Source organism: Centropristis striata, chromosome 7 (genome assembly GCF_030273125.1).
Source record: "Centropristis striata isolate RG_2023a ecotype Rhode Island chromosome 7, C.striata_1.0, whole genome shotgun sequence".
Classification (NCBI taxonomy): Eukaryota; Metazoa; Chordata; class Actinopteri; order Perciformes; family Serranidae; genus Centropristis; species Centropristis striata.
This window is the reverse complement of record NC_081523.1, coordinates 7,298,641-7,324,209: the sequence shown is the minus strand read 5'-3', so window position 1 is coordinate 7,324,209 and position 25,569 is coordinate 7,298,641. Positions and strand designations below refer to the sequence as shown.

At 37.8% G+C, this 25,569-nt stretch overlaps 1 protein-coding gene across 1 annotated transcript in view; it reads right to left on the bottom strand.

Moving 5' to 3' along the window:
* Positions 1-636: 636 nt before the first annotated feature.
* Positions 637-25,569, bottom strand: part of nf2a (NF2, moesin-ezrin-radixin like (MERLIN) tumor suppressor a) — a 48,892-nt gene continuing 23,959 nt past the window's right edge. Inside the window, exons 7-16 of the mRNA XM_059336921.1 lie at positions 25,039-25,114; positions 23,602-23,736; positions 22,719-22,793; positions 22,451-22,564; positions 21,357-21,479; positions 20,397-20,614; positions 17,771-17,876; positions 12,418-12,536; positions 10,627-10,786; positions 637-2,194 (exon numbers count right to left, since the gene is read on the bottom strand). Of these exons, the coding sequence (XP_059192904.1) occupies positions 2,144-2,194; positions 10,627-10,786; positions 12,418-12,536; positions 17,771-17,876; positions 20,397-20,614; positions 21,357-21,479; positions 22,451-22,564; positions 22,719-22,793; positions 23,602-23,736; positions 25,039-25,114 (1,177 nt within the window). The 3' untranslated portion in view covers positions 637-2,143. The remainder of the gene's footprint in view (positions 2,195-10,626; positions 10,787-12,417; positions 12,537-17,770; positions 17,877-20,396; positions 20,615-21,356; positions 21,480-22,450; positions 22,565-22,718; positions 22,794-23,601; positions 23,737-25,038; positions 25,115-25,569) is intronic.

The following is a 25,569-nucleotide window of genomic DNA, read 5'->3' as shown; positions in this document are numbered from 1 at the left end:
TATTATATCCAGGAAATTGATGAGATTTAATTAGATTTTTGTCTCTTAAGTATTTGCAGACCACAATTCCACCCAGAGAGGACACAACCATTTAACTGTATGTTGTACCAGGTAGCTGATGTACTTCCCCAGAATATTTTTTAAATGCTCGGAAGACATCCAAACAAATTAAAGAGTTTGAGTGAGCGTAGTAGGGACGAAAAAGCACAGTAAAAGTGTAAAAAATATTACAGTTTCTCTCTTTCTCTCTCAGGTAGCTGATGAACTTCCCCAGAATAATTTTTAAATGCTCCGAAGACATCCAAACAAACATCAATTTGCTGTGGCCGGCCATGTTTTCCGAGGAGCAATGAAACGAATTTACCTCGGAAGTCGGAATTTCCACCTCAGATCTTTCCGAGTGCAATCGAACGCAGCATAACACACCCCTGTCGCCCACACATCCTTAAGCACACACACACGAAGACCTTGTCACTCAAACAAACAGGGTTTGTGATCTGACACGAGATGGAGGGTGCTTATGTAACTCTTGAATCATTTCAAAGGTGTAATTGGTTGTCTGTTTGGGTCGGATGGAAGAGGCTCTTGGCAGTATCAAAGCTGACATTCATCAAAGTCTGCCAAAATAACTCACACAAAGTTATTTCTGGATACAAAAATGAAAAAATATCAAACCTGATATTCATTTATTTTACAAGCAACACATACATACATACCTGGTACAATGTTCTTATGTGAAAATGTATTTCTAGTAATAAAATGTACTGTAACTTCACCCCAAAGTTTCTTCTTCTTTTTTTTTTTTAAATACTGCTTTTACTATACTCGTTAAATGCAGACAAGAAGAAAAATAAGTATATTTTCTTCACATTATAATAATACCCCAAAAATAAATTGCTTTCAGAGGGAAAGGGCACATTAATTCAAAAAGACACATTAATTCAAAATAGATGCAAATTCATGTTTCGAGAAAGTGGTTGTCTTCACACACACAGAAAAAAAAACTGAGAAAGATAATAGATGTGACACAAACTCACATCTCAGAATCACAGCTCCTTCATCCAGTTTAAATTCTAATACAATCCAGTTAAAATGATCGTCTCTTCACTTCTGGAGAGCATAGTGCACTCACTGCCTCGTGTACGGACACTTTAATTAAGTGTCAGACTTACTAGATATATGTAACACGACTTCTCTACAAGATGTAAACGGTCCAAAGGCCTGGTGTAGTTTTACAACATTTTCTCTACATTCATCAAAAAAGTTGCATAGAGGCACAAACCTGGACAGAATTCTGAGATTTTTATATATTTATATAAAAAAAGAACACTGCTCACATAACAAAACCAAGACAAATGACTTGTTATAAATCACAGAAATGGATTTTAGTGTTGAGAGAAGCTTAATATCCACCACAGCCCATCAACTCCCACTATTTGCAATAAATGGCTGTTTAAATGTATTGTGGCAAATAAATGCCTCATTTTTGCAGCTCGAACATTACATTTTTCACTTACTGAAACAAGAAAACTAAGGCAGCGTTACGTTATTAAGTAAAGAATGAAGACTTTGTCAGCGTTATGAATTGGCAGTCTAGGCTGATCGCTAAATATTTTAGTCAGTGTAAGCGCGACATATCAGCCATTTAATCAATTCATCTTCTTGTTCAACTTTATCCCTCAGTGGTTTATTTTCCATTTGAATTACAAAACAGTTGGGCAGTCACATAATATAGGTCACCCCATTTAGACATGATATAATAACCACAAATACAGTCTCATTAGAGCCACAGCGGATCCAGACACGTCTGAGACAGTTTTTAAAAATTCCTTTTTGCCTCATCTACATTTGTCCTTTAACACTTATAAAACCCAAACCCAAGTTCACGTCAAAATCTTCACTTAGAATGTGCTGCATTTCACACACTCTTGCTGTAAACACACACTCGTTTTTTGTATGAATCCCAGTTTTAGTGCAGGAGTTGGTGCAGATGAAGGCAGTGGTCATCTTTTGTGTGTTTTTCGTAGTGGTTTCCCAGGAAGCAGAGTATAAAATCTTGTAGTGTCAATTTTAAACCGACCAGGAATATCGAATTGTGAGATTCTTGGCAGTTGTGCATCCCCACCTTTTACACATATGTAGTTTAAAGTTCCTCAAAGAAGGCCACCCTGGTCTTGGTGCTCTGAAGTGTTAGCTGTGGAGGAGACAGAGCAGATAAGTTGTTTTTTTTATCAGTGAAGAGTAAACAGAAAGCACAGAATGTTCTGCAGTACAGCGAGCGAGCAAGCAAAATAAGCAACCAAATGGCAATCCTCACTGGAGACTAATGTCGCTGAAATCATCACCTACCCTTCCCCTCAGCCTCTCTGCTCCATCCAATCCTGTTATTTATTTCCAATGCATGCACCATGACCACCAAGTCTGCACAACCCCTTCATTTCAGGCTGAGATACCAGCAGAATGTAGCCTGTGCGGATGGTAAAAATGCTTGCAGGGTGAAAACCCAACTTTTATTCTGCAGTTTGTTTGCACATGCATGAAGCCTGCAGCACCCTGGAGGAGTCTCTGCAGTTCTGGGGAGCTGGTTGCACCTCAAGTCATACAAAAACCACTCTTGCATGAGATCCTACTCTTGTGCTACGATGCAGTGTGTTTCGTTCAGTTTTGTGTGTGACATATGCTGCAAAATGCTTCATTGTGGGTTAGTTTAGTTATAAATTCTGCTAGACATTAGGGCTGGGCGATATGGACCAAAAGTCATATCCCGATACATATTTAGGCTGAATATCGATAAACGATATATATCTCGATATTTTTATTGCAAAGTGAGAGCAAAGTCAAATATGACGTGTCACAAGTAGTTTTATTGAAACTGTTTATTTAAGTGAACATAAATACTGTATAACAACAGGAGTACCTTATTAAAAAATCAAACCTCCATAAAGTGCACATATAAATAAAAAAATATTAAAAATAAATAAAACTAGCCTATGAAATAAAATAGGCCAATCTTTTTCTAAAATAAATGTATTTATATGAGAAAAGAATAATCAACATTACAAAATAACTACATATGGCAAACCCTAGTAAGGTCAGCATTTATATATAAAAAAATAAATAAATTGAACTTTATCGGTATATGCGATATGGTCTAATTCCATATCACGTTTAAAAATATATATCGATATATATTTTATTTTGATATATCGCCCAGCCCTACTAGACACACACACACACACACACACACACACACATGCACGTTTAATCAAGTCATGCTTCTGTAAATTTAAAAAAAAATGTGTTAGAAACCTCAGCCCATACCAGCAAAACGTGATTTTCCCCAAAACACCAAGTGATAATAAGGACTTTTGAGTGTAAATGAATAAATCCATGTTCATACTGTTTTTAATGAGCCTCTCCTGGTATGTGAAGATATGCAACGTTATCGATGCAACTTAAACTGAAACAAACAACGCTCTCAATCACAGTTTATTGTCCTGATGGACAAAGAAATCTGCAGGGTTTTTAAAACTCTTTACTGCTGCAGAGACAATCAAACAGACAGGGAGAGAACAGTGTGCAGGAGATCAATGCCAGTCAGAGAAAGTACTGTTAATTGTTTTTCTCTCCAGGTTTAAATGAGCTGCTGATGGATTAATTCGGGCCAATGACTGTGCTTTAACCCCTTCGGCGCGGCTAAGCATTAGCTCGTCTGATACAGCGAAAGTGAGCACTACTTCAAATTGACTGGGCAAACTTTTTCCCCTCTTCAACATTTGTAGGGTAAAGGGAATTAAAGCGGCTGCCAAAGTAAATATTAGACCGCGGATGATGGAGGACAGTTTGGGAAAGCCGGGCTATTTCTGGGGAATGTGTAGATGGAGGGACTTAAGCAAATTCAAACAGATAATGTGTGGGCTCGGGATGGATTTGCAGCATAATGTTTACAGATCACCTTCTATTGTCCCGGCTGACAGGCATCCTGAACTATCCTTGTGACTGTGAACGCCTCAGTGTGTGTCTAATTCGGCATTTTTGTAATCCACGCTGCCCACAGTCCCCATGCTGCTGGAGAGAGCAAGAACTCTTTTGAAATGTCTCAGCTATTATTACTAGGGCCGGGACTCGATAAAAAAACAAATCTAATTAATTAGAGGCTTTGTAATTAATTAATCAAAATTAATCGCATTTTAATCGCATATTAATCGCATATTAATGGCATATATATATTTGACCTGAGAACAGTGAGTGAGTTATTTTTTTCACATGGATTTTTAGTATACCATTGAATAATGACTGAATACATAAGCTTAACCCTTTATCAGGCGAAGAACTATATTTGGTAACTTCAGTGGATATCATCAATATTTCGAGAAAAAAGTTGCAAATTAACTAGATTTAAAGTGGCAAATCTGCACGAAAAAAGTTGCAGATTTACAAGAAAAAGGGTGAAAAAACTTCACATGTGCACATTTTTTTCTCGTAAATTTGCCACTTAAACCTCGTAAACTTTTTTCTCAAAATATTACCCCCCTCCCCCTGGTCCATATGTTTTTTTTTTACACATTCTGGCAGTATGTAATATCCTCCAATATTCTCAAGGGTTGAAATTTGGAATCTGCAAGTATTTCAATGAGTGCCCTATTAAGGGTTAAGCAACAAAAATATTGTTTATTTTTGTTCAAGTCCAACAGACCAGTGCAATTTTTGCCATAATGTGTAGCAATAGCATATTTATAAATATAGTACATTTCATAAATCCAGGTAGCCTATAGGTAGGTAGACCTTCAGTCAACTATAATACTTTGGTTTTTTAAGTAAAACACAATCCACGCTAGCTACCACACTAGCCGCTAGCTGCTATATGTTTAGCATTGAGGAGATACTTGAGGCTGGATGTGCTGCGGTGATATGTGAATTCCTTGTTGCATAGCAACACAACCATGCTCTTATCGACGCTTCCATCCGTTGGTTTTTAGTAACTAAATGTCCCATCATCCACGGGGCCAACCAAAGGTCTCATCAGCTTCTTCCTTCATGTTCACTGTGGTTTGTTGTCTGAACTCATCAACACTAGTTGGTGCTCCAGTATAATCGGTCCGCCTGAAACTCATCCAGTGAGAAACGTTCCGCGGTGCAAAAATAAGTGCGATTAAAATGCGTCAATTTTTTTAACGCGTTCATTTTTGTGTAATGAATTCATCTTAATTAACACGTTAAAGTCCCGGCTCTAATTATTACTATTATTTTTTTATTTTTTTTTATTTTTATGTATGTATATATACGTTTGTGTATGTGTATGCATGTGTATGTATGTGTGTGTTGGTAAGGGTGGGTCGGTACAACCAATTATTAATATTGAGGGAAGCATTGAACATTATAGGACAGATAAATTCTGAAGTAACTTTGATTTTGATGAAATACTATGAAACTGAAATTCTGAAACTGCTATTTGTTTTATTTATTTATTTTGTTCTTATGTCCTTCCTGATGATGACCCACAGAAATTAATAAAATAAAATTCTAAAAAAAAAAAAAATCTAATTATTACTATTATGAATGCCACAACAGCAAGCTATAACCAGAGAGGAAACACTTCTGGATGTTGTTTCAATACGCAGAAGAGCACAATGAGAGCAAGCCAAATGGTTGACCTCTTTTGTGTGCCACTTCACAGAGTCTGGATGGACTGCCACGTATAAAAAAAAACAGCATTTCCTCTCTGTGAAACTCTCAGCTCTGGTGTTGTGATTCAGGTGTTTAGAATGAGCTCTCCTGGCAGACCGGGTGCTAACAGAGCAGAACCAGTGGCCTGGTAGAAGTGCAAAGGCGCTGGGCCGTGTTAAGGGCCCATTCATTAATCATGTAGAGGTGGGAGGGTGTCTGGATGGAGGAATCTTTGCCCGGGGGGTGCAGCCGCTCCTGATGCTTCTGGCTCATAGATCTGTGCTTCGTCGCACATTCCCTCTGCTCCTCCTCCACCTCATCCTGTCCCTCTCTGGCTGCCAACTTCACAGCACTTTCTTTGCAGCTTCCCTCAAACTCCTCATCCTTTGAACATTTTCGGTCAACCTCAGCCTCCCCCTAAACTTCTCACCCTTTTTTTTTTGGCCAAAGCCGACTTAGTTTCCTCGTTCTTGTCTCCTCTTCCCTTCTCTCTAGGGGGGGAAGAGGGGATTTTTGAACTGGGGGGGACGAAGCCTTAACCAAAATATGTTTTATTGAAGCATTTTTAAATGAACTGTAGTGTAAACAACAACCAACATATTAACATAAAAGAAGTTTGTGCATGAAATTCCCAGTGCAGCCAAACAAATTTACTGACTTGAAGCTGACTCAATGAAGGACCCAAAAACGTCTCTCTTCCTTTCATTTCCCTGAACATACTGCTGGGCATTTTCTTGTCTGCCAGGATTTTATTTTCATACTATGATGGGGGGACCCAAACAATAATAATAATAATAATACATTACATTTTTATAGCACTTTTAAAGGTACTCAAAGTCGCTTAACCTAACAGAAATTAGATACACATAATGCAGAATAAAACGGAACTAAACAGAGCTGAGAGATTCGAGTTCAGGTCTTGTAAGCTATTTTGAAAAGGTGGGTTTTGAGTTGACTTTTGAAGGTGTGAAAGGAGTCGGAATTGCGGATGTGAGTAACAAAGTCCGGGTGTCCAACATTTTTGTCCTAAAAGCCTAAATTTGGTGCCTCTCGCACATTCTAATGCCACTATTCCATCTTAATTATTGCATATTTTTTATGAATGATTGTAAAGGATAATAAGGGTTCTCCTATGTTTTATTGAAGGCATCATATTTTGACAGTCTTTTTGCAAATTCTGTGGTGGATTCTGCTAACACATCCATGTGCTCTTATTTTGAAAGCTACATGTGTTTGCTTTTATTTTGAAGGCGGGTCTAACACGTTTTCACCGTAACGCCTTACGGTGTGTTAAATTAACACTGAAAGTCGGAACTTGGAGCTCAGAACAACGTTGAAAATTCTGACAATCGTGTGGACCTTGAACGCACCGTTAGCCGCCGGACTCTCTATGTGCTGCAATGTAAATAATCTAACTAACGGAACATTAATCCTCTGTTTTGCTGATGATGTTTGTCGCTGAAAGTGGGCGGGGCGGATCAGGATCACTATGAATCTTGGGGACATATCCCCCCGTACCTAGTACCAAGGTTATTATAGTTAACGAAAACTAACGAAATAACGAAAACAAGAGTTGAAAAAACATTTTCGTTGACTGAAATAAAAATAAAAACAAGAGTTTTTTTTTTAAAACGAGAACTAACTGAAACTGTATTTTGTGGTTACAAAACTAACTAAAATTAACTAAAATTATAGTGAAAATGTCCTTAGTTTTCGTCTTTGTCAACTTTTTTCATACGTAAACCTTTTTGGTTGATATGAAATCTATTTCATCCATCTGGTTTTATGACTTAATAAACTTATTGGGGCTGAGATGGATCAGACAAAGGAAATAAAGGAACTTTTATTGTGACTACTTATTATTGAATCTGGCACCCAACAAATACCCCATTGCAAAAAACTAAAACTGACACTAAAACTAATAAAAACTAAACTAAAACTAAGCATTTTCAAAAAATAAAAACTAATTAAAACTAGCAAACTCACTCTAAAAACTCATTAAAACTAACTGAATTTGAAAATAAAAATTGACAACGAAATTAAAACTAAAACTAAAGAAAAATCCCTAACTATTATAACCTTGCCTAGTCCCATCTGTGCGCATGCTTTTCTCTGTAACGCCGCGTGCCCCGCCTCTTCCCTCACAAGCAAGATGAATGCTGCCCGCCTCTGGTTCAATTAAACCAACACTTTAAACTTAGCTCCTTCTCCCCCTGCATGGCAAAGGTGGTCCCATCCATCCAGATGACTAATCACCAAGCAAAAATCAATTAGCGCTCCCTTAACAAGTGTATTTTACAGTGGGAGACAAGAAGGAGGGAGGCTTTCTTCTTGTTATACAATGTACTGAGAGCACAGCTCAAATTTCCATTTGATACTCTTATTGAAATTACTGGAGTGGGAAGATAAAGGAGAATGGGTCTAATCTGCCAGTTCATCAGAGGACAGTGGAAACAGAATCTACTTTTTATAACAATCCCATTGCTCTGACCAATCAATTTAGGAATTTCATTCCAGACGTCCCTCTCCCCAGCCACAACGTCCAGCTCCTCCTGGGGGACCCCGAGGCGTTCCCAGGCCAGGAGAGAGATATAATCCCTCCACCGTGTTCTGGGTCTTCCCCGGGGCCTCCTACCAGTTCTGTGGGATTATTTTATTTTAATATACTTAAGACCGGTAATAACTGTGCACTTTTAGAGGCCTTAGTAGAAGATGAATGATTGCTGCCCCTCCCCCGAGTGAGATCCATCAAAGAAGAAAGTTTAGGTTGAAAAATGATCCCGGGGCCAAGAAGAGACTGTTGCTATTAAATGATGCTGAGAAGATCAATACCCTGTCTTAAAGTAATTTGATGGTAAGGCGTGGGCGTCGTACTCGATAGGACCATCACATCTTAGATAGATGCTTATCCTTGGAAAATGATGTAAGATCAGTATTAAGACCACATTTGCACTTAACCACTTCACTTGTGTCTCGGGCTGATCAGAATGCCAAACGGGAGGCGAGGCTTGCACACACATGCAGAAGCACGAGAGTGCAGAGAGAGTTACCTGTAAAGATTGATTTTTGACAGCTGTGTCCATTTTTTCCCCCAAATTTCAGCAGACTTTGGGTGAGATCTGTGGTTGAGTATTGATGTGGCTGAATCAGTTAATCTTTACACCTCAATTTGTCAGAATCACATCAAGGAGTAGATGCAATTAGGTTTCTGTTCTGCAGGAAAAGACCTTTTGATGCATTTTGTGCATATATACACTGTAAAAAAAATCTGTTTAATTTACGGTAAAATACCGGCAGCTGTGGTTGCCAGAACTACACCGTAAAAAATACAGAGTGGCTTTTCTACTGTAAATTTAAGTGTAAATATCAGCAAAAACTAATTTAGATTGAAAAGTCTTATTTTTAGGGTAATTGTGTCCTTGAGACAATATGGTATTTCTCCATTAATTTTACATTAATTTTTTATATATATTTACAGTAAAACTGTGTGTTTTCAAAAGTTTTTCAAAAGTTTTGTACTATTCCTTGATTTACGGTAATTAAAAGTGTCTCTCATGGTGATATTACATTTTTTATTTTACACCCTATTTCTGATGAATTTGACAGAGTTTTACTGTAATTTCTACAAATATTTTTTACAGTGTACAATAGGGTTGTCAAAAGTATCGCTACTCAAAAAAGTATCGATACTAAAACGTTGTATCCGGATTAGGGGTGTGCCATATCGTATCGTTCACGATAATATCAGTATATTTTTTTTATGGTTAAAAAAATGCATATCATGATATTGGCAACGTTCCTACTTCTTGATGTAGTGGTTAAAGTTGTTTTAATCACAAAAAGCTACTTACTCCCTGTCGCTAAACACATGCAGCTTTCAAAATAAGAGCACAGTGTGTTAACAGAATCCACCACAGAGTTTACAAGAAAAAAAATAATACTACAAAATAAGATGCCTTAAATAAAACATACAAAATTTCATTAAAATATGCCCCCCGGAACCCCTAAATGGTTATTTTTATTATTTGCTCATACTCGAGTCAAGAGTAAAAATGTTTGTATTTGGCAACTATTGAGATTTGCACTTCAAACTACATTCTAGATTTTTAATTATTTATACAGACTAAAAAAAATCATATTTTCTATATCTTTTTAAGCATTTCGTAATATCGTCAAGAATATCGTTATCACAAAAATAGCCTGAAATATCATGATATAGTTGCAGTTTATTTTTGCACAACTGTTTTTTATTATAAATATTTAACCTGTGGTTCTGTTCATTTTTACATGTTGCATTTTTCTTGTTAATTAAAATATTTCTGTAAAATTTTAGTGTCTTTGTTTTTATCCTTGTGGTATCGAAAATGGTATCGAGTATCGAATATTTTCCTGAGTATCGGTATCGAGTTGAAAATTTTAGTATCGTGACAACCCTAGTATACAAGCTAAAATAACTTCAAATGTTTGAGTGTGAATAGATAGAGATAGAGGCATGAATGGGGAGAATCATGCATGGACATTGTATTTTGGAAGTGTTTTTTATAGCACGTTTTACAATGTGTGTTACAGTACAGGCCAAAAGTTTGGACACACCTTCTCATTCAATGTGTTTCCTTTATTTTCATGACTATTTACATTGTAGATTCATCAAAACTATTAATGAACACATGTGGAATTATGTACTTAACAAAAAAGTGTGAAATAACTGAAAACATGTCTTATATTCGAGTAAGCAAAGGGTGGTTACTTTGAGGAATCTAAAATACAAGACATGTTTTCAGTTATTTCACACTTTTTTGTTAAGTACATAATTCCACATGTGTTCATTCATAGTTTTGATGCCTTCAGTGAGAATCTACAATGTAAAAAGTCATGAAAATAAAGAAAACGCATTGAATGAGAAGGTGTGTGTCCAAACTTTTGGCCTGTACTGTATGTGTCCCGTGTGCTGATATCTACCTTTTTAAAGTTGCTGCTCTTGCTCGTCCCCTGCTCGGTGTTCTGGTTGTGAATGATGTCCAGCGGAGTCTCTCTCTCTTTCATCTTCAGACTTTCAATCTCTGTCTTCAGCTCGTTCAGCTGCTCCTGCAGGTGCTTGCTCTTCTCCATGTACTCCACCCTAAACATGATCGAATTGCATGTTTGGACACAGTTTTGTAGATTCTTCGGTAACGCTTTATAATAAGGTCCTTAATAACCATTAATTAACAAGTAATAAGGCATTGTTCTCGCTTTAGATCCGGTAGTTGCAAAAAGCATAGTTAACTTATAGTTAACTTATAATAGATGAGCAATAAAGTATATTTTAATATCAATGAGCAAACAAAATAAGATTATTAAAGGCATGGCAAAGACATAATGGGTGGGTCATGGGTGTTTGTAATGCCATTATTAACACTTATATAAGCTTATAAACACACAATGTTAATAAGCATCTTGTGAGGACTTACAAGGGCCTTATTACTTGTTAATTAATGGTTATTACAAGGACCTTAATATAAAGCGTTACCGATTCTTTTTTTCCAGTTTAGTAGATTTTATGCCCCCTCTAAGTCCCTTTTATGTCCTAAAGAGATATGACTGTGATAGCTAGTATTTCATAGCTAGTATATGGAAAGAATGGGCATCTTTGATTTACTTTTCTTAGTAGATGCACATACTTATATATACATATATGGGTCAATGACGTCATCTAACCCAGTGTCAGTTGGTGTAACCAGGTACTTTTTCACCCATAAAAATCTGATTATATACAGGAAAATAAATGTGAACTAAAATGAGGAAAAAAATACAATCCATGCGTTCATTGCAACATTATGGAATATATTTAAAATTTTACATAATTTGTCAAAACTTGAGAAAAAATGTTTGTTTTAGAATATGTTCTGCTCAATAATGACGAAATGTGTAAATGTAGAAATACTAAAAAAGTAAAAGCCATTTGATGTCATGTCATGATGGTTATTACATGTATAATTCCACTTAAATACACTGTAGGTGGATAAAGTATTTAATATTTATCATTCTTTTGTGGTTACACCATTTGACATCTTGCCAACCCTTATTTGTCACTGACCCATATATAACATTTATTGATAAGTGTATAGTATTATGTTAAATCAACCTTCTCCAAATCAAGAAATACATAACTTGCTTTATGATTGAACTTAATTGTTATTTCTAACATTTCAACAACACTTTTTAAAATACCATTCTAATACCAGATAAATTAAAGAGGTTTGGAAAAATAACAGTTACAGTAGCGCAAGATAAAAGCACATTACTGGAAGAGAAAAACGTTGACAAGTTTTAGCAAAAAATCTTAGGTCAGCGTTTTCATAGTGCCACAATTTATTTTAATCTGTATGCATCTCTCACGTCTATTGAAAACCCACCAATCCTGGACCTGTGTTCTCTCTGCTCACTTGCCTTTATTTTGAACGCCTGATTACCTAATTGCATGACAACAAAGATCCAGGTAATTTATTCAGCTCCACAGCCAGAGTCGTACTTGTCTAAATGTAGTTTTTCCCCGCCTGCAATCACTGACACTGAGCTGAGCTAGTGGGGAAAGAAAAAGCTTGAATGCTGACAGTGACGGAGACGGCTAATGCTCCTGAATCAAAATGTGAACATTAAAAAGAATATATACAATCCTGATTTAAGTTAAATCTTTCTCTAACACATTTGAATGCATTTAAAATAAAAAAAAATCAGGGGCCCAAAAACTGAGTAAGGCTGGTCGCTCACTTCTCCTTCTCGATCTCCATGGAGAGGCGTTTCATGTCGGTGTCTTTGAAGTCAAAGCTGAGAGTCTCCCTGCTGAAGCTCAGGTCGCGAGGCATGCTGTCAGATGGCAGTCCAGGGGACTAGGAGGGGAGATAGAAAGCCAGATTAGAGGAAAAGAAATGACAGGAAAAGAACTGAAAAGGAACCAAAATAAAGAAGACGTGAGAGAAAGAAAATATTGGGAGGGTAAAATAAGAATGTAAAGGGGTTGATAGATACAGCAGAAGGTGACAGTTTGTGTGTTTGTAGAGGAGGAACGCATGGAAAAAATATATAGGAAACTAAAAGGAGTTAAAAAGGAGGAGATCAGGGTCAATTCTTCATCTTCTTGTGCTCGTCTTAGCTTATTACAATTTAAGGTTCTCCACAAAATTAATTTCACTAAAAGTAGACTTAGTCGGTTGTAGAACCTGATAATGTAATAAATTCTCGATAATGTAATAACCCTGATAATGTAATAAAAATCTGCACTTGAGTCCACTGAAAATGTAATAAAACCTGATAATGTAATAACTTCCCAATAATGTAATACACTTTTTACCAATAATGTAATAAAGTATAACATTAATGGGAGGTTATTACATTATCAGGTTAGCCTTCATTTCACAAGTCCTGATAATGTAATAATTCCCCAATATTGTAATAATTTAACAGCAGACCACCCATTACTTGGGTTCAAGTGGTGATACTGTGTAGGCATCTCTAGCTCAAGAGCTCTAGCGCCACCAACAGGTCAAAGGTCAATGTTTAGTAACTTTTGACCCGTTCATCCGTTTTTCACAAAGGATGTATCACTGGAACCCTTGGGCCAATCCGAGCTCAATGCATCCTCAATGGGGGTTTTCGGCCATATTCGATTTTCCGCAATCTTTGATTTGATCAATAACCTCCCATTAATGTTATACTTTATTACATTATTGGTAAAAAAGTGTATTACATTATTGGGAAATGCACTTTATTACATTATCGGGGAGTTATTACATTATCAGGTTTTATTACATTTTCAATGGACTGAAGTGCAGATTTTTATTACATTATCGGGAATTTATTACATTATCAGGTTCTACAGTCGGCTATTTCCAGGCACAAATGATATTTGTGACCGATGTGATCTATCTCCAGCGGACAATGTTCATATGGGGGTTTTTCTGTCCCAAACTAGCCAATTTCTGGTCATGTTTTTATGAATTGTTTAGCAAAGTCCTTACTACAAGATTAGAAACCTGCCTTCTGATATCTATCTTTGGGGTATCTCCCGTTCCAACTAGTCTCACTAAGGAAAATTCTGATATTATTGATTTTGCCTCGCTCATAGCCTGCAGACGTATTCTATTACATTGGAAAAGCCCAAACGCCCCCCCTGCCTCTTCATGGATGAGTGATTTAATGTCTTTTCTGTCTTTGGAAAAAAATAAATATTCCTTGAGAGGCTCAACAGCTAATTTTTATAAAAGAAGGCAACCTTTCATCACATATGTGAGTACCCTCACCTCTCTGGACCCCAAGTGATTCGATTTGATGCATCCAATTTTCATTTTTTTTATTATTTTATTCAGGTTTTTTTTTTTATTGAGCACACTCGGCATCCTGTGTTTATTTATGTATTGCTATTATTAGTATAATTGTTATTTTTTATGTTTATCTGCTCTTTTGCCTCCCTTTATATTATATTATTATAATACTATGTTTTTTATTGTATTGTATTTATTTCTCTTTTTGTTTTGGGGGTTGTCTTTTTTTGTGGTTCTTTGTTCTAATGTACCCTTTAAAAAACAATAATGTGGAAAACAGCTGTGGAATAACTCATGTCTTGTACTGATGCTTATGAATGCTGATTTCCAATAAAAAATATTATAAAAAAAAAAAAAAAAGGAGGAGGAGAGATGACCACTTTGATGGTTACAGACCATGAACACACAAATACAACCTGACCAAATGTCTGCAAGTCACCTCAGGAGGCTTGATAAGAAGTAGTGGACCTAATACACAATATAAATGTAAATCCATTGGTTGCCGTGTGAAGCTACAGTGTGGATACAGTCAACGTAAACAGGGTCCGGACGTGCAAAATGCAATTTGACCAAGTCCGGCGGAAATAGAGACGTGTGCATGATTGTGTATGTGCAGATGCCCTTTCATGCATGGGCTGATAACTGTGGGCTATATTGGATCTTTTGTATGTACAACTATGTGCTCCAGTGTTTGTGTATGCATGAATTTAGCCTCTTCATTCATACGCTTACATGAGTGGTTCTCTATCTGCAGCCAATATCAATATGTTTCTGTGTGCGTGTGTGTGTGTGTGTGTGTGTTCTTGTACTTCCTACATAGTAAGGACCGGAACACGTTTTTTTAACCAACAGAGTGAGGACATTTGTGCAAAATGAGGACATTTCGGCCGGTCCTCACTTCTTTAAAGGCCTTTTTGAGATTTCAGACTTTGTTTTAAGGGTTAAAGGTTACATGATAATGATAATTAACTGAACCTGTAGTGTGTGGTTACAAAACTAACTAAAATTATACTGAGAATGTCCTTCATTTTCATCTTTGTCAACCTTTTTCATACATAATGAAGATGGATAAGACAAAGGAAATAAAGGCAAAATTTACTGTGACCTCTTTTAATCTCGCACCCAACAAATACCCCATTACAAAAAACTAAAAATAATAAAAACTAACACTAAAACTAAAGCATTTAAAAAAAAAAAATACTAAACTAAAACTAGCAAACTCACTCTAAAAACTAATTAAAACTAACTGGATTTGAAAACAAAAATTCACAACAAAATTAAAACTAAAACTAATGAAAAATCCAAAACTATTATAACCTTAGCAGGGAATTCACTGTTCCAATGAGGGCCCTCACAAAGATAGAAGTACAAGAATATGTGTGTGTGTGTGAGTACATGTGTGTGAGCAGCTGAATGTGCAGTGTGTGGGTTTTTAGCATGTTGGAAGCTCTTGCGTAGGCTGCCTTATGTGCTGCCTGCTCTTACGCAAGTATCTCCTGTTCAGTGTGGCTCTGCAGGTCTACAGTTGTATGTGTGTGTGTATGTGTGTATGTGTGAATGCGTGAGCGTATGTTTGTGCTATTAGCAGCCATGCTATAGGTATATGGTTATTTCCATACCAACAGTGTGCTGCTGATGCTCCCAACAGGGACGTACACAGTGTTTTTCTGTGGGGTGGTACTGAATGTAAATGTGTTCACTATGGGGAATTGTGTCCATTTACTGCTTAATATATGTGTAATGTGCCTAATTGTTTTACGCAAGACTCGAACTCTGATTCATTTTTTGATTTACTATCGAGTAAGATAATTTACCAGAACCCACAGTGACATCTTGAAATTGCTCAATTTGTCCTTCCAATAAATTTGCATGACTTATTCTTGGTCAAATGAATAAGATTATTTTAACATAATGGAACAAGAATCCATTTTATTGGATTATGGATGGGGAAAAAAATAATTTTCAGCCATTTCAATTGCATTGAATATGTAGAGCTCCAGTGATTAATCACTTTGTTGAAATAAAAATAAATTGGTAGTTTAGCAAAAAAAAAAAAAGCCAAACATTTAATGCTTCCAGGTTTTTAAATGTGAGGATTTTGCTGCTTTTTTGCTCTTATGTAACAGTGAATTGAGCATTTTTGGATCGTGGCCTGTTGGTTGGACGCAACACGACATTTACAAGAAATCACTTTGTGCTTGAGGAAATTGTGATCTGCATTTTAATGATTTATTCACAATTAAGTTGCAGCCCTATTTATTTACGCTGTCCCAAATTAAATCAATTAGTCCCATTGATGTTTTTGCTGGCATAGACTTATTTATTCATAGCTTTAGCCCATTTGTTTTCTCTCAGGTTGTGTACTTTAACTACCATATTTCCTCAAATAGTAGCTGGGGCTTCTATTAATAAAAAATCTGTTTGGGACCTGGCTATTAATAGGGGCAGGCTATTATTTGAAAGAGGCTTTTATTAAAAAAATAAAATCAGAGCAGCTCTGACCGGCACTTTTTAGAGTGTTTTACACAGTGCATTATAGCCAGTTACCCGGATGTCGGCCATATTGGAAGTACTGGGATGTAAACAAACAATGAACAGCACGCTGAATGTTCATTTTAAGCAGGATTTAGAATGTCTAAACTACTGAATGGTGTTCTCCATAGCATTACCTTCGCGGTTGAAGTTAGGATTTAAGTTTAAGGTTAGGCCTTGTAGAGAGAACTGTTTGGGGTTAAGGTAAACTTGGGGTCATGTTAACAACTTAACAACTTAAAGGAGGACTGGTTGGGGTCAGGGGTCAGGTTGGTGCAGGTTAAGGTAAGGGGGACACATATCGACGGGGGAACAGACTTTGACATAACACCAGTAAGACACCCGGCTTATAAAAGAGGCCGGCTTTTATTTACTAGGGGTGTGACGAGATCTCGTTCCACGAGATCTCGCAAGATTAAAAATCAGTCTCGTGAGATTTGTGAGTTATCAAACTTCTATTTGTGACCTGTGGGGGCAGTAAAATGAAAAGAAGAAGAGAGGAGAAGGAGGGGAAGCAGCAAGCAGCCAGAATGATGTCGCAGAGGCTCGTTAAGAAGAGTAAGAACGAATCTAAGAGTCACAGTCCTCCTGCAGCAGTCTCTCCCAGCTGCAGAGCCGGAGTCTGCAAATTGCTAACAGGCTAACAGTTAGCTCTGCAGCAGTACAGTGTGTATGTGCTGCTGCTGCAGGAGGTGTTCACTTAGCGATCTCTGTTTGTTTACAACAAGCACCGGACACTCTGTGCACAGTTAGCAATGACGGTTAATTCAAGATCGCTATGTTTATGATAATTAGCCATGCTGCTTTGTTTTGATCAGCTGCTGATGTTGTGCAGTTAGCGACGGCGGCCACAGTGGCGTCTCTCCGTCGTGTTTGTGATCACGGATCACGGTCCAAACAGCGATTACAAACCTCCGGGGTCTCATTGATCCCTCTGGGGGATTTTATTTTTTTATTTATCTTACTTTAAAATTTATAAATTTTAGTTTTAGTTTCAATTTGTGGAATTTTATTAAAAGCTCATGCCTACATCATGCATGTAAAGAGTTATAAAACATTTCAAAATGCATGTGTAACTCAGTTAAATAAAAGTCTGTTGGTCCAGTCATATATTTTGTCATTATAGTTTTCTTAAAATCTCGTCTCGTCTCATGAGCTGAGAGTATCGTCACACCCCTGTTATTTACCAAAAATTGTTTTTACACCCGGTTACTAAATGAGGCCCGGCTTTAAATCGAGGAAATACGGTATATCAGTTCTATGTCTCTTACCGCATAGACAGCCCTGCTGGTAACCTCCAGCAGCTTGTGCTTGGCCCTGCGCTCCGACTCCCTGGCTTCCTGCAGGTCCTGCTTCAGCTGATCAGCCTCCTTGGCCCTGAGGGAGAAGCAGACAGACAGATGCAGTTAATACTTTAATTCACCTCCCAATCCTTCAAAGGAGGCAGAATTATCTAAATTGAATCCGAAATTATCTTGCATAATCAGGTACGTCGGTGCTCGACCAACCAGGAATGTCACTTTGTTATTACCCGGGTGATCAATGAGTCACCCGGGCAGACAATCATTTCTGACTCCATTATTTCACCATCGAGTTTGCACACAGAGATGTAAGAATGTTATATGCAGGTGATTACATTTCTTTTGATTGTGTTCCTGAACACTCAGCAGTTCCTGGTTGGTGTGGGGGAGCGATGTGCCTCGAGGGTTTGAGTGGACATAGTCATTTACATGTTGAGTGCCACAGGTTTAAATTTCTCTGGTGCAGAAAGTGCTCATCCAGAAATTGCAGTTACTGGCAAGTGGTTAATGGTGCCCATTTGAAATGATTGCCTAATAAATTGTGAAGTACGGGCTGTGAAGTGATATTCTTAGTATCTATGTATACTGTTTTATTATAAAAACGACTTAAGTTCTTTGCTACAGTGGATTGGCATCTATCAGGCTGTGCAGAGTGCTGATCAAGGATCACTCATCAAATCGTCTCCTTATCCATCTGACCTCCAAAGGAATAAAAAAAAAAACTTCACAGCAGATCTTATACGTACTTGATTTAAACCACTATAGGATGTGGCAGAAAATGACAAAATTGCTTTTTAAAGCACAGATAAAACAGATCAAAAAGTCACTTCCAGCACCGTGTATCTCCAGTGTGTAGTAAAACAGGCCGTTTGATAGGGACTCCCACCATCAATCGATGTTACTGCAAACAATTAACTAGCACAAATTAACTGCTGCACCTCAGACCTGGGAGCTGCCGAACAAAAGCTTTCTCCCTTTTCCCTCCGTGTGCAGCAGTGTGGCTGTTACTGCATGATTACCTGCTGCAGTGTAAGAACAAAGGCTTTAAAATTAAATGATTTTAAACAAGTTAGAAGTTCTTTGATCGAGCAATTTAAATGCAGCTGCGTTACCTGGCTCTGTGCCCGCGGCGTATCGACTCACTTCTGTAATGCTGAGTAAACTGAAATGCAGTGTTGAGTTTGTGCACCTTGACATTCAACAGCATAGTGACTCAATAACATTTGGGAGGCTCCTGAGTTGAGGAGGTTGTTTAAAAAAAAGTGTGTTTTGTTCCTGAAAGACAGCTTTCTTAGTTTGGGATGTTTGTATTAAACATAAAGGGGGAATAAGTCTTTGAAAGTTAGTAAGATGAAGTGATTTAAAGATCTCAGTGTTTCCCCCTACATTCATTCAGCATAATTCATTGAGCACAACAACACACAAAGTTATTTTCGACTTGTTTTGAGTCATCAAGGAGCGCATCAAATCCTGTCGGACCCTCTTAAGACATCACATAAAAGGTAACGTTCAATTTTTTTTTTTCATTTTATTCTTCCTTGTTTAAAAAAAAAAAAAAAAAATCACTATCCTTGTATGGTGTGTCTGTAAAGTTATGTATTTGTCTATGCTCCTTTTGTAAAATACGACTTCCAATGTGACAAACTGGAGATGCTTACTGTACACCATAACCATACTGTAAGAGTTTTTTCTTTGTTAATAAAAACTAATCTTTAAAAAAAAAGGGAAAAGGTAAAATTCAAGCTTATACATGTTCTATATAGCGAGTAGCGCAGGTAACGTAACGTCAACGTAACAGCATAGCTCCTTAGGGCAGTGAGCAGCAGTGTTGCTAACTTAGCGACTTTGTCACTAGATTTAGCAACTTTTCAGACCCCCCTAGCTACTATTTTTCAAAAAAGCGACTAACAACAAATCTAGCGACTTTTTCTGGTGTTACTGGAAACTTTCTGAGACTCGTTGTTACGTAAGAATGAGTCAAAGTGGCACATTCCTCCTGCAGCAGTCTCTCCCAGCTGCAGTCACAGAGCCGGAGGGGATGTTAACCCCTTAGCATCCAGTCTGCAAATTGCGTATGCGCGAAGTCGCTGCTGGCTGGTTTACAGTGAGTCTCTTTTGGGTCACTTAAGCCTTTAGTCCCGAGGCCGGATTAAGGAGGAGGGTTGAAATTGTGACAGAACACAGGGCACTTGCAGTTCTAAACATATTTAGAACGTTATTCCTCTCTCCAACAGCGTCCATTACAAGAACATGCACATGGTAAATTATGCAAATTAGGTGATGATGTCATTTAGCGACTTCTAGCAACTTTTTGGACAGCCAATAGTTACTTTCCTTACTGAGGAGTTGGCAACACTGCTCATGGCCACAGACACAGCAGCACTGCTGCTGAAAAAAATTGTAGGGGAAACAGTGGATCTGCATACATGTCTTGCATGTGTGTGTGTGTGTGTAATGGATACAAAGAAAGAGAATTTGTTTATGAAAGAGACAGTGTTGACAAAGCCACACTGTGGCCAAAGCTGGACCAGAGTCATATTCAGTGCAGCATGAATGGCTGTATTCTCTACAGTTCCTCCTCACAGCCACTTCTCACCTCCTTTCCGATTCCTCGGCCATCTTGAGGGCCAGCATCTCTGCCTCCAGCATCTTCTGCTCCATGAGCCGCCGCTCCTCCTGGCCACGGATGGCAGTCACTTTGATGCGTTGCATCTCTGTCTCGGCCTCGGCAGCTTTCTGGGCCAGCAGCTTAGCCTCCTCCTCCGCGATCTGGGCCTTTTCAGCCAGCAGGTCTGCCGTCTGCTCCGAACGCAGCTGGAGAAGGAGCAGAGAGGAGGAGGAGGAGGAAGGACAAACACAAGAAGGGAGAAAAGGGGGGAAAGAAAAGTTTACAACGGGAGAGGAGAAATAGGGAAATGGAGCAAAGAAAGAGAAATGGAGTGAGAAAAGAAAATACACGTAGAGATAAATAGAATGCCTTTATTGTCAGTGCGATGATAAATAAAATACATATAAAATATAGAAATATACAATATAAACATAAACAGTCACATACTTAGGCAAGTAAATGTAAAGAAAAAATATATAAGATATAATGTAAAACATAGATAAGAAAGGGAGGTAAGGTGCACAGTCTTCAATTCAATTTGCCAGAAGCAGATATGATGCTATTTAGTGTTCATAAATATATTGCACGTTGAAGGACAATTTATTGTACAAATTCTTGCACATTGCCAGTTATAGTATATTTAAAAAAGAAGAAATATTGCACAGTAATAAAGTCCATATGAAAATCAGTGCATATGAGAGTTAAAGAGGGGAACGAGAGTGGCGGAGGAAGAGACGTGCATGAATTCAGAAGGGCGAGGAAGATTGATGGAGGTGACGGTGAGAGACAATAAAAGGGGAAAAATGACATGAAAAACAGGAAAAACAGTGGCAGGAAGTTAAGTGAAGTGGGTGTGAGACAAAACATTTTTGTCAGAAACTTGGTGTGTATGTGAAAAAGCCAACAAACGGGTGGATTTTTGGATTAAGCTAACCAATTAAATCTCACCAATGCGTCGTTGGCCATGTGAGCCTCATCCTGCAGCTGAATCAGTCTCCTCTCCAGCTCGTCCCTGGCTCTCTCGGCCTCCTCGCGCAGCTGCTTCTCCCTCTGCAGACGCTGCCTCTCTACCTGAACAACAGACAGGTGGAGAGCGGATAAAGAACACAGGACATGATGGAAACAATGAGTGGCAATGTGGACAGAGGAATAAACAGAACAAACAAAAGATGGAAAACGGACAAAAAACACACCGAACTTAAAAGTGCAAATTTGGATCCAAGAGGAGAAAAAACACCTGATGGACACATCAACGCTAGAGAAGAGAGAACAGAAAGACACTGTTTTGTTGTAAATAAATAGTTTTAAAAGTGCCTTTTATGTATTAACAAAGCCGTGCCTTTGATTGTTTTCAGAGCTTGCGTTCCCATTCATGTATGACCAGGAACGCAGATGTGAACAATTGCAAACAGCACATCAAAGATACGTACTGGTTAGGTGTAAAAACAACATAAGAGTGGGAGAGATTATATTGTGTGTCACTAAGTGGGTTTCTATCCACCTGTTTTACAGGAGCATTCACTTTGAGTAGAAAGAACCTGAGTGGAAATGCTGGAAATTTGCTAAAAAGTCAAAATATTGCAATAATTACATAATTGCCCTCTTCTTTTTTAATGGTTTAATGGCACAGTAGTACGGAAATAGCACCAGTGACTGTTCTCATCAACTTATACCAGCAGAGGATGGAAATATGCATTCATTTGCATTTTCTTTAACTACTTTCTTGCTTAAAATCTGAACAAGATTTGGATTGAAACCTGTCTATTGACAAGTTTGACCCCCATCTCCTCTTGTACCAGAGTGAAAATGCTATAAATTTGCTAAAAAGTCAAAATATTGCAATAATTGCATTATTGCCCTGTTCTTTTTTAATGGTTTAATGGCGCAGTAGTGCAGAAGTAGCACCAGCAACTGTCATGATCAACTTATGCCAGTAGAGGATGGAAATATGCATTCATTTGCATTTCCTTTAACTGATTTTTTGGTTAAAATCTGAACAACATTTGGATTGATTCAAGTTTGACCCCCATCTCCTCTTGTACCTGTTTCCTGGCCCGCTCCTCTCGGGCCTGAGACTTCATTTGCTGTACTTCGATCGAGTCGACCCGCCGCCGACGCATAAACAGGTCATGGTTTCCTATACACAGCTGAAGGATCTGCACAAGAGAAACACAAAACCAAGAATGGGTGCTGATGTATTTACAATGATATGTCAAAATGCTTGGTACACCCCAACGACTGTACTTCCAGTATTTTTTGTCACCTTTACGATGAGATACTATGAACTTCTACCATCTCAGCCCAACTCACCAACTTGTTGACTCTCTGCCGTGAAGAGTTGAACTTGAAAACGTTGGTTTTCTTGTCCAGAGGTTTGATGGTAAACTAAACATTGCAGAGACAAGAATAAGAAATTTTTGATCAAACCACAAAAGAAAAACACACATCTGTCAGGTGTATAATCTATCTGTTACTGCCGGTGTGTGTACACTATGATGAGATTCTTCAGAGATTTATAACAATTAATACTAGTAATGTTATGATACTATATAATATACAAGGAGCACACCTACAACAAGCATTCCTTTTCAAGTATTTAATACAGCAACCTATGCCCTTTAACCTCAAAGTGTGTGTGTGTGTGTGTGTGTGTGTCCAGAATTTAGGCAATGGCTGGATGGCAATGGCACTCTTTTGCCTCTGGTATTGTGAATGTGTTGTAATGAGGCAAATATGCTGTTCAATCTTATTCTATTCTGGTTTTGTATTTTCTTATTTTCTTTTTTGTGATCAATCTAGGGACAAATTGCTGCACTGTGATAATAACAAAATCATTATCAAGAAAGACATGGAAAATGTCTAGACATCAGCTCTTAAATTTAACGAGCTATTTTTGTTGTTATCATTATATTTGTCCAAACTAATGTACCTTTAGTTGTACCAGGCATTAAAATGGACAAGAAGTTGAAGAAGGGTGGTCTAATAAAATACATTTCCATGACTGTATTTTATTTTTTACATAAAAACAAAATAAAAAGTTGAATTACAAAAGAAAAGGACATGAACGATAAAAAAGATAAAATCTATTCATATGTAAAAACAAGAAGATAATGAACACACTGTTGGTTTTTCAGACCAATAAAACCAATAAAAACCCTTTATTACCACCAATCTCTAGCATCAGATTGCCCACCTCTTTGTCGCTGTAGGAGATGTTGCGGATCTCATTCCACGGGAAAGAGCACTTGGGTGTCAGCCTGTTGTCCGGCTCGTAGATGTGCAGACCCAGAGCGTCCACTCCCAGCAGAAGATCTGTTCCCTTTTTATTCTAAAGCACATACAGCAAAGTAAACAAAGCTTTTTCTTCTACCCGTCTGTTTGGGGACACTAGCGAGCTTTTGTGGGACCATTCTTGCAGCCAACTTTCATTTACACTTGAAATTGACAGAGGTGTCATTGTGGTGGCTCTGCTTGCCAAAACTATTTGCTAGAGTTGAGCTGAACAATGCCAGTGTGCGGGGTGTATGTGCACTCTGGGCTTGTTTACTTGAAAAGTAATGCTACAGTGAATTACTTAAGCTGAGGCTGACTTGCTGGTGGTATTTTAAAATGTCTTGGCCTTTTAGAGAATGCACTGATCAAGGCTGGAGCCACGTCAAGTGAAATTCTGTTTGTTAGAGGTTTGTTTTCCTTGTAACTCACCTCGAAAAAATCCAGTGCAGGAGTCATTATTTACCCCAAAACATACACACATTTGTTTAACCCTTTGATGCACAACATGGGTCTGCAACATGCTGTTTTTATGTTGTATATCTTTGCAATAAATTATTTTCATCATTCAGTATTCCAGGTTTTCCTCAATTTGTTTGTTTTTGATCATCATACATCCTAATTTTTTTATGTTTTCATTTATTCATTTTTGAATAAAATCCCTTTTTGTGTCACTAATCGTCTAATGCACAACATTGGTCGAAAATGACCCATATCCATTTTTTTTAGCTAAGTAGCTTGCTAAGCTAACTACTTAGTTAACTACTTGGCTAAGTATTTAGCGAAGAAGCTTGCTAAGCTAACCAATTAGCTAACTACTTGGTTAAGTTTTTTGCTAAGTAGCTTGCTAAGCTAACCAATTAGCTAACTACTTGGCTAAGTATTTTGCTAAGACGCTTGCTAAGCTAACCAATTAGCTAACTTCTTGGCTAAGTAGTTAGCTTAGCAAGCTACTTAGCCAAGTAGTTAGCTATGTAATAACACACAACTTTTTTTCTTCATAAAGTATGAGAGGCAAAATGGAAATAATGATCAGTTGTTACCAAAAACAAGACATTTAAAGAATACTTGGAATATTCAATCATAAAATAAGTTGATATCAAAAGCACAGAAACACACAGCTGCATTAAACAACATGGGGAATGAATGAGGGTCATTTTAGACCCATATTGTGCATCAAAGGGTTATAAATGCTCAGGATTTTATTGATATATTAAACTAAGGGACAATTTAGAGCAAGCGAGCCAAACTGCTATTCCCCCCTCACTTCATTTCATAACACCACAGTTAAAATGACACGCCTCCTAATCTCTCATATTGGCTTACTTTGTAAAGACATAGAAAAGCAGCATTGGCTCACCCTGATTAGAAAGTAATTGACGCCATACATGTCCAGGTCCTGAGCTATTTTTAAATACTCCATCTCAGCTTCATCCCTGGTTCAAAGACAGACAGAGAGAGAAAAGAGATGGAGAGGGATCCAAGAGAATGGAGAAGAGAGGGAGGGAAGGGTGGGAGGAGAGGAGAGGAGAGGAGGTGCAGAAGTGGAGAGAAAAAGGAGATCAGACCTTGTTTCCTCTGCTTTTGTGTGTAGCATCTGTCGTGTTGTGTGATCTATAAAAACTCTGCCACACAGCTCTCGCAAAAAGGGGTGAACACATAAGCACAGTACTGACACAAAACACAACTATAATTCGCTAACAGGCTTTAGAGGTCATGCTTGATGGGAAATAAGACTTATTCTGATGCCTCCAAGACTCTAAATGCTGTGATAGAGATTCATCAGACTCTTTTCTTCCTCTCCCTTCTGCAGCCTGGTTCTCTGTTGTGATTTCAGGGTCAACTCAGCAAAAATTAGCATTAGCATACTTTGATGGTTGAGAAAAAAATC